The 13,809-nt window shown below is 37.2% G+C and overlaps 1 protein-coding gene across 1 annotated transcript in view; it reads right to left on the bottom strand.

Annotated features, from left to right (window-relative positions):
• Window positions 1-13,809, bottom strand: part of si:dkey-288a3.2 (protein phosphatase 1 regulatory subunit 37) — a 79,125-nt gene that overhangs the window by 59,229 nt on the left and 6,087 nt on the right. The window contains exon 3 of the mRNA XM_037542245.1: window positions 3,605-3,650. Within this exon, the coding sequence (XP_037398142.1) occupies window positions 3,605-3,650 (46 nt within the window). The remainder of the gene's footprint in view (window positions 1-3,604; window positions 3,651-13,809) is intronic.

Raw genomic sequence — 13,809 nt, 5'->3', positions numbered from 1 at the left:
AACTAGATCATCATTAATAAACCAGAACTAAGAATTACATCCACCTAATTGTTTCTACAGCAGCTTTGTATTGAGGTTATAAGGAGCGTTTCGGCTTAGATTGAAGGAGGCACAATGCAATGCAGCCTATCAGAACAGAGCTCATTTACATATTACGGCTGTTAACAGTTGTGTAAAAGTGAATGACTGATGCCTGAACCCAGACAAATATCACATGTGGACTAAAACGTAATGAATGAGCCGCTTAATCAAAAAACTACAAATTTGAAGTATATCAACGATTAGATTTTAAAAGGCAGCGCAGTTATCGTGGGCTGGGATTGACACACATATCTTTTCTAAGCACGGCAGATCAGTTTTAGTGATGATTAAAGTTCCTCATATCTAAAACGCTTACATAGGTTATTTGTGAATGAGATGTTATCTGTTTAAAATGTCTTTTATCTTTACAAACATATTCGAAAATGTATCATCAGTGGGACGCAACTGGCACCACAATCATGAAGTCACTCAAAAACCTACTGACTCAAAACACACTTATAATAGAAGTCAATGGGCAGATGCTTCCCAGAAAATAGCGCTGGCTTCTTTTCTGAGTGTTTTGCATTTGCAATATTATGATATCCATATAACCCCACCCTACACTGCAGATGCATCAGACAGAGATTAGGCTGGAAACACGCTGGAGCATTCCTTTAAAAGCCAATTCAACCCGTCCCCCCAGCAGAAATCAAAGTCCTAAAATCAGCGCAGCACCATGTCAGCACGCACCCGTCCCAAATCTAACAGTGCGGACTTTGAATCCTGCGCCTCTGCAGATGCGCCTTGGTGGTTGGTGTTCATTAAAGAGTGAAAGAACGGCGCGCGAGCGCGATCACGTCCTCTGCGGAGAGGAAAATCAAAGAGCCGCTGATTATTCAGGAACAGATGACTTTTAAACAAAGCCTAGAGAAACACTTTGATGGCCGCAGCAGTGCGTCTTTATTAGGCTCGCGCCGCACAAGCCCCCTTCGCCTCGTAAACTCTTATCTTCCTGGTCGGGGAGAAGCTGGATCGCTCACAGTCGTGCGACGGAGAGGCGATAATTTATTCATCATTAGCATAATCATTTGTAAAATTATTTTTACAATAATCACTTAACTGTACCGTACATGGGGTTTTGGTTGGGGGGGTTAGGGCGGTATCCGAAATCCCATTTTTCTAATCCCCCTCTGCCATCCTCAGATAATGACACTGAGTCTCGGAGTCAGATGTCATCAAGCGTGCGACATGGTGCAGGGAGCTGGAACACGCTGACCCGCATTTAAAATCTCCCATCCACTCCTATCAATAGCCGCCGCAGCGCTCATCAAAGGGACAGCGGCTTAATCCCAGCCCCGCAGGATCTGCGTGTAGATTTCAATTAAGAGGCCTGACAAAGTTTCCGATTTTATCTCGCAGTATGGAAGATTGCACTGTTTGGGTCCGGTCCCACAACGTCTAGCGAACGCTGCAGCCTTTAAAACTAACAAACAAATGTTTAACATGAAGAATAATCCTAAAAAATGAGAAATATTTTGTGTGTTCTGTGAGAAATCACGGCCTACAGTGCAAGCTTAATCCTGCTTATGAGGCTGACTGTATCTCCTCATTATTACTTCAATATGCACATTTCATCTGTGGGGAATTTATGACAGATGGCTGTAAATCATCCTCGCTTTTAAACAATAATACACAGCACTAAATTCTATGTTAAAGGTTTCACATCACGGAAAATCCTCTTTTTCCTACATTTTTGGAATATGTTCTAAAGATGCTGAGTTCATTCCCAGGACATGCAGTCCATATAGGTAACGGCCCACTTTGAATTCGCCGTCTCTGTGATATGAAAAAAATAGATTATTTTTGGATATCCAGCTACTCGGCGGCACGGTGGCACGGGTAGCACCGTCACCTCACAGCAAGAAGGGCCTGGGTTTAATTCCCCGGCCGGGTGGCCAGGGTCCTTTCTGTGTGGAGTTTGCATGCACTCCCCGTGTCTGCGTGGGTTTCCTCCCACAGTCCAAAGATATTGGCCAATTAGACGTGCTAAATTGCCCCCAGGTGAATGTGTGTGTCTGTCTGTCTGCCCTGCAATGGACTGTCGACCTGTCCAGGGTGTATCCTGCCTTCCGCCCAATGACCGCTGGGATAGGACTCCAGCACCCCAAACCCCCCACGCCCCTGAGGGAGAAGCAGCTTAGAAAAAATCTGTGTGTATGTCCAGCTACTCAGCCTGCAGTAGTTTAGCCCCCCCCCACCCTCCCCCAAACCATGCTGAAGTTATAAGGAGTGTTTCAGCCTGGACTGTTCTTTAAAAAGGCACAATCAGAACAGAGATCATTTACATATATTTACAAATATCTAACGGCAGTGACAAGAACAGCCTGTTTGATTCTAAGGAATAAAGAAAGGTTGGAAAAACCGATTTATGACTGGTTTTGGTACATAAACCCACACATGGACCTCTGTGGGGAAAAAATCAAATGCAAGAAAAATGCAAGATATGGGCCCTTTAAAGAGTTCACTTCAAGAGTTTCCATGCACTTCTACTAGATATAGATGTAAGATAGAGTACAGTGTTGTATCGTCGTCTACAGACAGCACACCTAAGCCCTAGTGGAGCTGGATTAGTTTTATCTGCAGAGGTGCTGTAATTTGAGTGATTACTGAGATGTAAAGTCTTCTCCCTCATGCATTTTCTGTGGCATATTTAATATTTATCTGCACAACCTATTATTGAGTGGAAGTGTGGCACCTGTCGCACAATGCTTAGGTAAACATCTGCATGATGATGTTTTGATCTGGGCTATTTGGGGTAATTTGGATAAATTACACAGATCCTTTATCCTGTACGACCCGGCCGGTAAAATCATGCACAAATTACATCACCTGACCTCGAATAGGACTTTAAATGTTGGATTTTTCTGCCAATTTTAGTACAAAATTTCTATTCATTTGCTGACTGTCAACATATTGGTATAACATGCACAGCTAAGCCTTGTATCTCCATTTCTTTTGTTTGTTTTTTTCAGCTGCCTTTTCCATTGTATAAATATTTCATGGTTAAGAAATGAACAGAAATGGTTTTACTTCTCTTATAAAGTTACGTTTTTGATTTTATGAGATTTTCCACAACAACGTGAACACTCCTTAAGGGTCCATAGGTGGTTTCACATTCCAGCTCCTCACTCTCATAATAGAACTTAGTTCCATAGTAGATATTGAATAATTCATAGCAGTTGCTAAAAAATTCACAGCAGACACTGAATAATTCATAGCAGATATTGAATAATTCATAGAAGTTGCTAAATAATTCACAGCAGACACTGAATAATTCATACCAGATATTGAATAATTCATTGTAGTTACTGAATAATTCACGGTAAATGTTATACATTTTGTTGATTTTCTAAGTGAAAGTAAGATAACAAATTCTCTACGTGGAACAAACTTAAATAAGGCATTTTAATAATACATTATATAATAAATTGTATACAATATCCAACGACCCAGAAGGATAAGCGGCTTTGAAAATGTGTGTGTGTGTTTACAATATATAAAAAAACAACAACAGTGTACTCACCTTTCAGATCAAGACATCTGGCTCTTTTATACAGGCACGTGATATTCTGCAAGAAAAGAGAGGGATGGATAGATAGATAGATAGATAGATAGATAGATAGATAGATAGATAGATAGATAGATAGATAGATAGATAGATAGATAGATAGATAGATAGAGCACAACATATCAATAACTTTTATGTCACTTTTTTCATACAAACAAATTATAGGTTCCTGTGCTTTCACACTAAAACCATGAATTATGAATTTCCCTCCATTTACTGTTGATGCAAATGTTCCCTTTTAATTAAGCAGGGTATATTAATTAGAAACAGCTGGTCATCTGTTGACGCATTCATTTGCCCATTCCCCGCTCTACATACATATAATTTGACTGTGTCAGTCTGAGAAGCAATATTAATCTCTAAACAGTGGGACGCGGTAAGCTTCTCTGCTGCTAACAAGCATGAAAAACGCTAAGAATAGAACCCACCCAGAAAAAAATAGCTAAAATCCTTCATCTGAGAATGCGACGTGATCATTTATAGTATTTTTCATGCTTCAAGTGAGAGCATTGGATTCATTTGGGAAAATACCAAACAGTGAGGAAGCCAGTGGTTTATTTTCTGTCTGTCTGTGTTTTCTGTCTCTGTTAAAGCGTTCTCATTCAAACAACCTATACAAGAACACCAGCACTGACTATCTCTTTGTTATTCTGGGAGAAAGACGGGCAGAAATCATTGGCAGAGTGATTACAAACGCACTGAATGTACAGCAGCGTAAAGAAATCCCATTTACAGTGCATATCATCCTTGTCTGGACTGGATCTTCTCTCTCCAATTATGTCATTTTGAGTTTTTTACATGGTGTGAATGTTTTATAATGAACATCCCAACAGACATTCTTTAGGATTATTTACAATAACCCGGTAAGCTTCTCTGCTGCTAACATTTCTCTCAGGGTCAATAAAGCGCTATCTATAAAATGATATTTTTCACAATAGTCTGAACGCTGCTTTAGGGTCCATATGTTCACATTTCAGCTCCTCCTCCTAACTACAGAACTTCCATCATAGAAGTTCCATCATAGCTGCTGACTAATATGCAGTAGTTACTGAGTACTTCATAATATTTACTAAATAACTCATAGTAATTACTGAATAATTGCTAGTGTCTATTGAATCATTCAGAGTAGTTACCGAATAAGCCATAGTGGGTACTAAATAATTCATCGTAAAAACTGTATAATTCATAGTGAATACTGAATAATTCACAGTAGATACTGAATAATTCAGAGTAGATACTGCATAATTCATGGTAGATACTGAATAATTCATAGTAAATACTGAATAATTCACAGTAGATACTGAATAATTCAGAGTAGATACTGCATCATTCATGGTAGATTCTGCATAATTCATGGTAGATACTGAATAATTCATAGCAAATACTGAATAATTCACAGTACATACTGAATAATTCAGAGTAGATACTGCATAATTCATGGTAGATACTGAATAATTCATAGTAAATACTGAATAATTCACAGTACATACTGAATAATTCAGAGTAGATATTGCATAATTCATGGTAGATACTGAATAATTCATAGTAAATACTGAATAATTCACAGTACATACTGAATAATTCAGAGTAGATACTGCATAATTCATGGTAGATACTGAATAATTCATAGTAAATACTGAATAATTCACAGTACATACTGAATAATTCAGAGTAGATACTGCATAATTCATGGTAGATACTGAATAATTCATAGTAAATACTGAATAATTCACAGTACATACTGAATAATTCAGAGTAGATACTGCATAATTCATGGTAGATACTGAATAATTCATAGTAAATACTGAATAATTCACAGTAGATACTGAATAATTCAGAGTAGATACTGCATCATTCATGGTAGATTCTGCATAATTCATGGTAGATACTGAATAATTCATAGCAAATACTGAATAATTCACAGTACATACTGAATAATTCAGAGTAGATACTGCATAATTCATGGTAGATACTGAATAATTCATAGTAAATACTGAATAATTCACAGTACATACTGAATAATTCAGTGTAGATACTGCATAATTCATGGTAGATACTGAATCATTCATAGTAAATACTGAATAATTCACAGTACATACTGAATAATTCAGAGTAGATATTGCATAATTCATGGTAGATACTGAATAATTCATAGTAAATACTGAATAATTCACAGTACATACTGAATAATTCAGAGTAGATACTGCATAATTCATGGTAGATACTGAATAATTCATAGTAAATACTGAATAATTCACAGTAGATACTGAATAATTCAGAGTAGATACTGCATAATTCATGGTAGATACTGAATAATTCATAGTAAATACTGAATAATTCAGAGTACATACTGAATAATTCAGAGTAGATACTGCATAATTCATGGTAGATACTGAATAATTCATAGTAAATACTGAATAATTCACAGTAGATACTGAATAATTCAGAGTAGATACTGTATCATTCATGGTAGATTCTGCATAATTCATGGTAGATACTGAATAATTCATAGCAAATACTGAATAATTCACAGTAGATACTGAATAATTCAGAGTAGATACTGCATAATTCATGGTAGATACTGAATAATTCATAGTAAATACTGAATAATTCACAGTACATACTGAATAATTCAGAGTAGATACTGCATAATTCATGGTAGATACTGAATAATTCATAGTAAATACTGAATAATTCACAGTACATACTGAATAATTCAGAGTAGATACTGCATAATTCATGGTAGATACTGAATAATTCATAGTAAATACTGAATAATTCACAGTAGATACTGAATAATTCAGAGTAGATACTGCATAATTCATAGTACATACTGAATAATTCACAGTACATACTGAATAATTCAGAGTAGATACTGAATAATTCACAGTACATACTGAATAATTCAGAGTAGATACTGCATCATTCATGGTAGATTCTGCATAATTCATGGTAGATACTGAATAATTCATAGCAAATACTGAATAATTCACAGTACATACTGAATAATTCAGAGTAGATACTGCATAATTCATGGTAGATTCTGCATAATTCATGGTAGATACTGAATAATTCATAGCAAATACTGAATAATTCACAGTAGATACTGAATAATTCATAATAGACACTGAACAATTCATAGTGGTTGCACAATAAAACCAGTGGTTACTGAATAGTGACGATTTGCACTGTAAGTAGGATTCCTCTGCATATCTGTACATGTGGTGCATTTAGAATTACAGAGACGATTTCTGCCTTATGTATATTAACATTCAAAAGTTTGGAATTACATTTTATGTAAGGAACTATTTTAAGTAACAGCTTAATAGAGCAGATGTAAATACTCTAAACTGCATAACAGACTTTTCAAAAATAGGATTATGTAACAGTAAGACCACATTTTTCCATTTAAACCTGGAAATAATCAACAGAAAGTTGAAACGTGTAAAACAGAGAAAAATCACGACAAGCAAAGTGAAGAAAAAGCATTTCAAATTCTCTTTTTCTCAATGGCTTTTCAGACTGAAGCAGACTCGACCCTGACCACGTTAACACCTTCGTACTAACAGGTCAGCTGCCTTTTGAGTCTTGTCTCTTCCACTAAAGCTTGTGTTTAGATGACTCTCAGGTGGATCTGATCTGCTCACAAGAAGCTTTTGTGCAAACTTGTGGAGTCCAGGTGGAGCGCACACTGTCATTAAAGCAAAAAAAGAGGGACATTCCACCAAATACTGTAAAATTCATGTTCAAATTTCAAAGATTCTACTTTCCACTCAAACTGAAGCGTTTTCACTTTTGCAGCCCACTGTAGAGACTGAAATAAACGATACAAAGTAAAAGCACTCTGCTTATGCTGAAAGAAAGAGAAAAAAAACACATTGATTAGGAAACGTGTATAGCCCAATATGGCAAATCTAGCAGCGAGACAGCAGATGGCAGATGGCATATAGCAGCTAGTACATATCAGACTGATCAAGGTCCTAGATCAATCTGCTATAAACATTAACAAGATGTCATATGGGACGGACTGTTTAGAAGAAAACAAATTAGACGCCTGCGAACGCTCCCCATAGTTTCCTAAGCGCACATGAAAAAGTCTCGACAATGATGACTCGGGGCGGCACATTTTGAACCTTTTGCCTTTTGTTTGATGTTTTTTTCCATCTTAATAAACGTGGAGATTTCCGAGGCCCTTTGCAGCTCAGCAGTGTTCTGCGCTGTGCATTGCGCGAAATGAAATGAATAAGTGCCAAACGTATTGATGTGTCAGGAGGGAGAGAGGACAAAATGAAGTGATAAAAAAGAAAGCCGTGCCTCCTTCAGGCAGAGCGGGACAACTTGACTTCCACACGAGCCATCTCCAGTGCATTTCTCATTCTAGCCCTCAAAGAGCAGCGCAGACCCACTGCAGCACTCCGCTGTCTGGGTGGCTTTGTATTAACGACTGTTTTAGAGCATTTTTCCGGGGCCCGTTTAATTAGTTGCAAAAAAAAAAATGATTTCAGAACGTTTTATACAGGCAAAAAAAAAGCTCTCAGGGGTTAAAATCAGCCGCACATTTTCCTTTCAGCATCTTTTCTGCAATAAAGGATAAATTATTTAAAATAACACGACCTTTTATCTCACACCCTTTGAAGGCGGCAAATTAAAAATGTAAATTGAGGTGCTAATTAATATGCAAATATATTCATTCCCAGTTAACAATTAGCAATTAAACCTGCAGTGTCTAGAAAGAGCATGGACAAAATTAGTAACTTAATTTATCATTTAAAAAAAATGAAAACATACACAGAATTTTTTTTAAATTGACTTTTGAAATGTTCCCCACGTCTTTCGCTCTTTCCTCATCTCCTGAAAATTTTGAGAAAGGCATTTTTTTTATATCTGTATAGTATAATGTTAATATAATGCAAAACATCTAAAGATCAGATATGTGTTGATATTAGATGAGGTTGAGTACGAGGAATAAACACGTCTCATTTCTGTGCTGCAGGAAACTTTAATCAGTGAATCACTGCGGTCCGGAGAGGGGCTGATGCACATTAAAGTTTAAAAGTGGGGAAGTTATTTATACTTGATGGTGTTTGGATATGAGTGACTTTTCCCTCCGTGCTGGAAGTAGGATGGTTATTCCATATCAGAGAGGCAGGAGCTTTCTGATGAGCACTGAAGCTCTAAGAGGAGAGGTGGGGGTTGGAGGGTTAGCTGGAGCTGCTTTTACTCCAGCGGGGGAACGCTTTTGGTTTGAAATACAAACTTCTCCCGAAACCTATGTCTCATCCGGCACATGTTAGAACTTTTGATGATGCTTCCTCAACTTCTATAGCGACCAGCAGCACCGTGGACTCTCCTGTTCCTCCTTTCGCTCTGTCGCTGATGAATAATAATAACACTTCCAGCCCCCTCCAGAGTTTCCTCCTCTATGTTAGTGCTGCTACTGATAGAGGGCTGGATATAAAAGCGAAGGAACAGTGGAATACTCCGGGACAAACACACAGGGACAAAGAAACGGTCACTATAGTCTTCTGAAGTTCTGCAGGTGGCGAGAGGCCCAAATAAGGAAATCTGAGTCAAAGCCATTTTTCTCTATGGGAAAAATCAATGGTGGTTTCAAAAAAAGTGGTAAACAAGAATGTTTCAAACACTGCAGGTACTGCAACACCCAAACCCCCCAAGGCTGGTCCTGGATCCTCTGAACTACGATGTCGTTTAGCAGTCGAAATATTAACAGCAGGCAAAGCTAACCATCCTGCATGTGGGACTAACACCGCATGAAAGTAAGTCTACTTCGGCTTTATTCCAAACAACACCAGGTACTCCAACTTTACGCTGGTGGTCTATGTGGGGTATCTCGGTGAAGTTGCCTTGTGTCAGCAGACTCAGCTTGAGTCTACAGTTGTATGCAAAAGTTTCAACCTGACCTCAATGAAGGACATTTTCATTTGATGTTATGTTTTTAGTGTTTCTACTGAGAGTTTAACATATTGAAAAAGATAAAAACACAACATATTAAAGGTGCCATAACTTTCGCACAGGCCACATTTTATGTTTTATTTTCTCCAGTGTGATAAATCCAACAACTAACCAGCAGTGGTGTGTCGAAACGGGTTCTCCGTAGAGGACGTGTGACTTATTTCCACTTACAAATACATGGAATTTGCCCAAATTGTTGCAAAAATATTTGTACTTTGATGATATTATTCACCGGAACCCGTTCTATTTGAAGGAATAATGTATCCAGGTTTGAACATCTTTGTTTAATACAAGTGTAATAGTAGCAATTTTCGAGGATGCCATTCATTTTTCCCATAGGCAAAAAAGGCTTAGTCCCAGAGTTCCTTATATGGGCAAAACACCAACCACAAAATATATAGGTGACTTCAGAGCTCCACTATCTCAGTCATCATACCCTGTGAAGAATAGTTTATTTGCTTCATTTTAAATAAAAGAGTCATTATCCTACATCTGGATATTGAAAGTTTGGTCTCACTTCATGTGGATAGTCCACTATATTCCTTTATAGATTATCTACAAATGTTTAAATTGTTTATAAGCTGTTTCTGTTGAAACTCAGCGGATTCTAAAGAGTGGTGGGATCAGGGTTAGGATTTGGACCAGGGTGAGGGTTGGGTTTAGGTTTTGGGTTGTGGTTAAGGTTCGAGTTAGTATTAGAGGTTTAGAATTAAAGAAAATTACGGCCAATTTAGTGGATATTTAGCTGAATGTAACTTGAAAGTAAATGAAGTATCTATAAAGCATCTAAAGCAGACTATTCAAATAAAGTGTTACCGAAATTTTGAATGTACTTAAGTTACTTACTAATTACATTTTTTTCAAAGTGGAGCTGGGACAGTTCAGGGAATTGTGTTCTCGGCATTTAAATGCTGAAATGCATCTTATATCTAGTGAACTTATCTAGAACTTCTCTAACGACATGAGGGTGTTGTTAGAACATTAGAAGATTATTCAACCTATTTCCAGACTTTTACTAGATTTAAGTGCATGTAGGTTTTAAGGGCCAACTGTGTACTTTAAACGAGCTCTGCCCAGAAGGCGGGTATGCTGTCGTACCTTTTCAGAGCCTAATGTTTTTAACAGAACAATAAAATAAAAAGCCGCATACGAGACAGAGTAAACAATTTAAATGCGATGTAGGACCCTCTTTAAAAGGGTTCTTCAAGGGTTCTTTAGTAAAGAAAACAAACACCCTTACTGAACCCTTTGTATGATTAAAGGGTTCTTTGCATAGTGCAGGGTTCTTCAGATTGACAGAGAATCTTTTGTATATGGTTCTATATAGAACCGACAAGGGCTATGATCACTTCACCAGATACAATTACAAAAATGTGAAGAAATAAGCTAAATAATAATAAATATTAGATATACAGAGCATATTTAGGATGATTTCGATCGTCAAGATAGCCTTTTTTTATAGTGTCGTCTTCTTTTGTGTGCAAATGGGATTATAGCAGATGTTTTGTTAACGTTCCCTCCAAACTGAGACCACCAATGTTTTGATTAGGTCTATATCACACTGTAAAAAATGGCTTCATGAACTAACAAACAGCTGAACTAGTTTTACTCAAAAACTCAAAAAGATTCCATTGATTGAAAGAATCGTTCATTCAACGTATTTGTTTAGGTTGAATAAAACTCGTTTATTTACTTGTTACCACATCATTTTTTAGGTTGAACCGATGAGCCGTGTTTTACAGTGTTTAAACATGAATGAAACAGAAATTTGCTCGAAAACCTGCAGTAGAACGGCTAAAGCACATAAATTAGGTAACAATCAGCACCAATTCTGCTGAAGCTTATGCAGAAAAGGTAGGCAGGCCTGCATGAAACGTCCCTGCCAAACTCTACAAATGAATTAGGGTGTCTGGAACCAAGCATGGAAAAATAAGTAAATAAATACTTGGCCTGCGTTAAGCTTTAGGAGACCCCAGGTCCATCGCTGAAACCCATTGTTGTTTACCACCCTCTCATGAAGACGTAACCAAAAGCAATGCTGTTTCATCCACTTAAAACATTTCAAAGAAAAAGTGAAAGCCCGCGGGTGCAATAAAAGCTTTAAATAGTTTTCCACAGCCATCCTCGAGGGACTAGCCTGCCTGAAAATACCTAATTTGATAAATATGCTCTTTAAGCAGCGAGTTCCATTTTGCAAAGCCTTATTAGGAATTCACATGCAGTCTTCAAACTAAATATCTCTCCTTTTAGCTGCTTATCCATACATATTTTACTCTTTTAAGAAGGGGGGGGGGGGACCACCTACATTACTTTAAATGCAATTGGTCTCATTAGCACCTCAGAGATAATACTGAGAGCGTGGTTAATGTAAGCACTGCTAAGTCTCTAATTTTCAACAAATAATTCTCCTTGATCTAATCGTAAATTTATGCAGAGGGGAAACTGATGCTCTTAACGTTGCTGGTCAAAGTAAAACAAGTGAGTGCACCGGCTGAATTATGCATGCGTGCCCGTGCGTGTGTGTGCTGTGTGTGTGTATGTGTGTTCATGCCTGAGTGTATTTGATTCTCATTTACTTTCATTCTTCAGCGCAGTTATTGTCTTGTTGTGTCTAAGTTCAATAAGAATGCGTTGGATTAATTAACGTGTTCGGTGAGCAGGTTTAATATTTTTCTTTCCACTGCACTTTTTACATTTCATGTCCTTTTTAGTTCCCAAATAACGTAATGCAGGTCGCAGCTTCTGTATATTCATATCAAACATTAGTGCTGCATTTGTGTGACTTTGTCAATACAATAGACCAAACAGAAAAGCGTCGGTAACCCTTTGCTGAAGGGCAGCATTCGTAAGGCTATGTGACACCCACACGGCTCATCCTCCATTTGGAGGGGAAACCATGTCACGCAGGTTGCAGGGCTTAACAGATGCTGAACACATGAACATGTTAGGCTCAGCTCCATGAGGCAGTATGTGCATTTACACAGCTGACCCAAGGTTAAATAATACTTTTAACTTATGATGTCTCTTATTTTTCTCAATTTCTCAATTTCTCCTCAATTTCAAGCTCGTTCACAAAACCAATCTTCAACATTTGAGAAATCATTTCTTTAATCTAAAACAATATTTTTAAGAGGTTTAACTGAGGAAGTGGCATAAAATGGATTCATGTTTACCTTTTTCAATCATTAACGTTATTCTACATTTGAAAAATATGTATTTTATTAAAAAAAACGGTAACACTTTATTTGAAGCCTACCTACATAAGGGCTTCATGACGCATTCATAAGCGCTGAATAATGTGTTTATGAAGCACTACTTGAACATTTATTAAGTGCTTATGTCGGTTCTCGCAACCTGACATAAGATGTTTTATGAAATAAATGACATTGTACTGACATAATAAGAATAAACGTTGAACATATTTACAGCACTAAACATTTAAACCCTATACATAATCGCATCGATCATCTTATCCATGACATGGAGGGAAGAGGGGGTGGTTCCCAGGCATATTTCACCTGATATTAATACAATGTCGTCTTAAGAATGCTGACATAAATAGTCATGTATAGGGTTTTAAATGTTTAGTGCTGTAAATATTATTATTATGTCAGTACAATTTCATTTATTTCATAAAACATCTTATGTCAGGTTGCGAGAACCGACATAAGCACTTAATAAATGTTCAAGTAGTGCTTCTTAAACACATTATTCAGTGCTTATGAATGCATCATGAAGTCCTTATGTAGGTAGCCTTCAAATAAAGTGTTACCAAAAAAACTAATAGGTCACAGAGATTTTGGTCACTGGTGCTATCAGGACTTTTATATTGCATTATATTACGTAACAGCATTTTCAGCTCTATTAAACTGCGTCTTTGGGCCGAGGCTCATCAACACAACTGGTGTTACGCGCTTTAATGGGTGGGTAATTAACATTTTGTCAAAATGATGCCAAAGGTCACCAATGAGCCAATCCAGCCAATCCAGCCAATTTACAAAATCCTCGGTTTTAACCCGAATGTCACTGGAGTCACAGTCACTGGTGTTATGCCATATTCAAATAACACCAGTGACCGTAAGATATGTTTAGAGTTAAGCTCTCCTTTTTGCGTATATGATAATAGGACATATTAAGATTATTTAGTTTTGGGATGAAAGAAATAGATTTTTTCCAAATGTATCCAC

This window comes from Pygocentrus nattereri, chromosome 10, assembly GCF_015220715.1.
Source record: "Pygocentrus nattereri isolate fPygNat1 chromosome 10, fPygNat1.pri, whole genome shotgun sequence".
In the NCBI taxonomy this organism is placed as follows: Eukaryota; Metazoa; Chordata; class Actinopteri; order Characiformes; family Serrasalmidae; genus Pygocentrus; species Pygocentrus nattereri.
The sequence above is the reverse complement of the archived record's forward strand: the minus strand, read 5'-3'. Positions and strand labels throughout refer to the sequence as shown.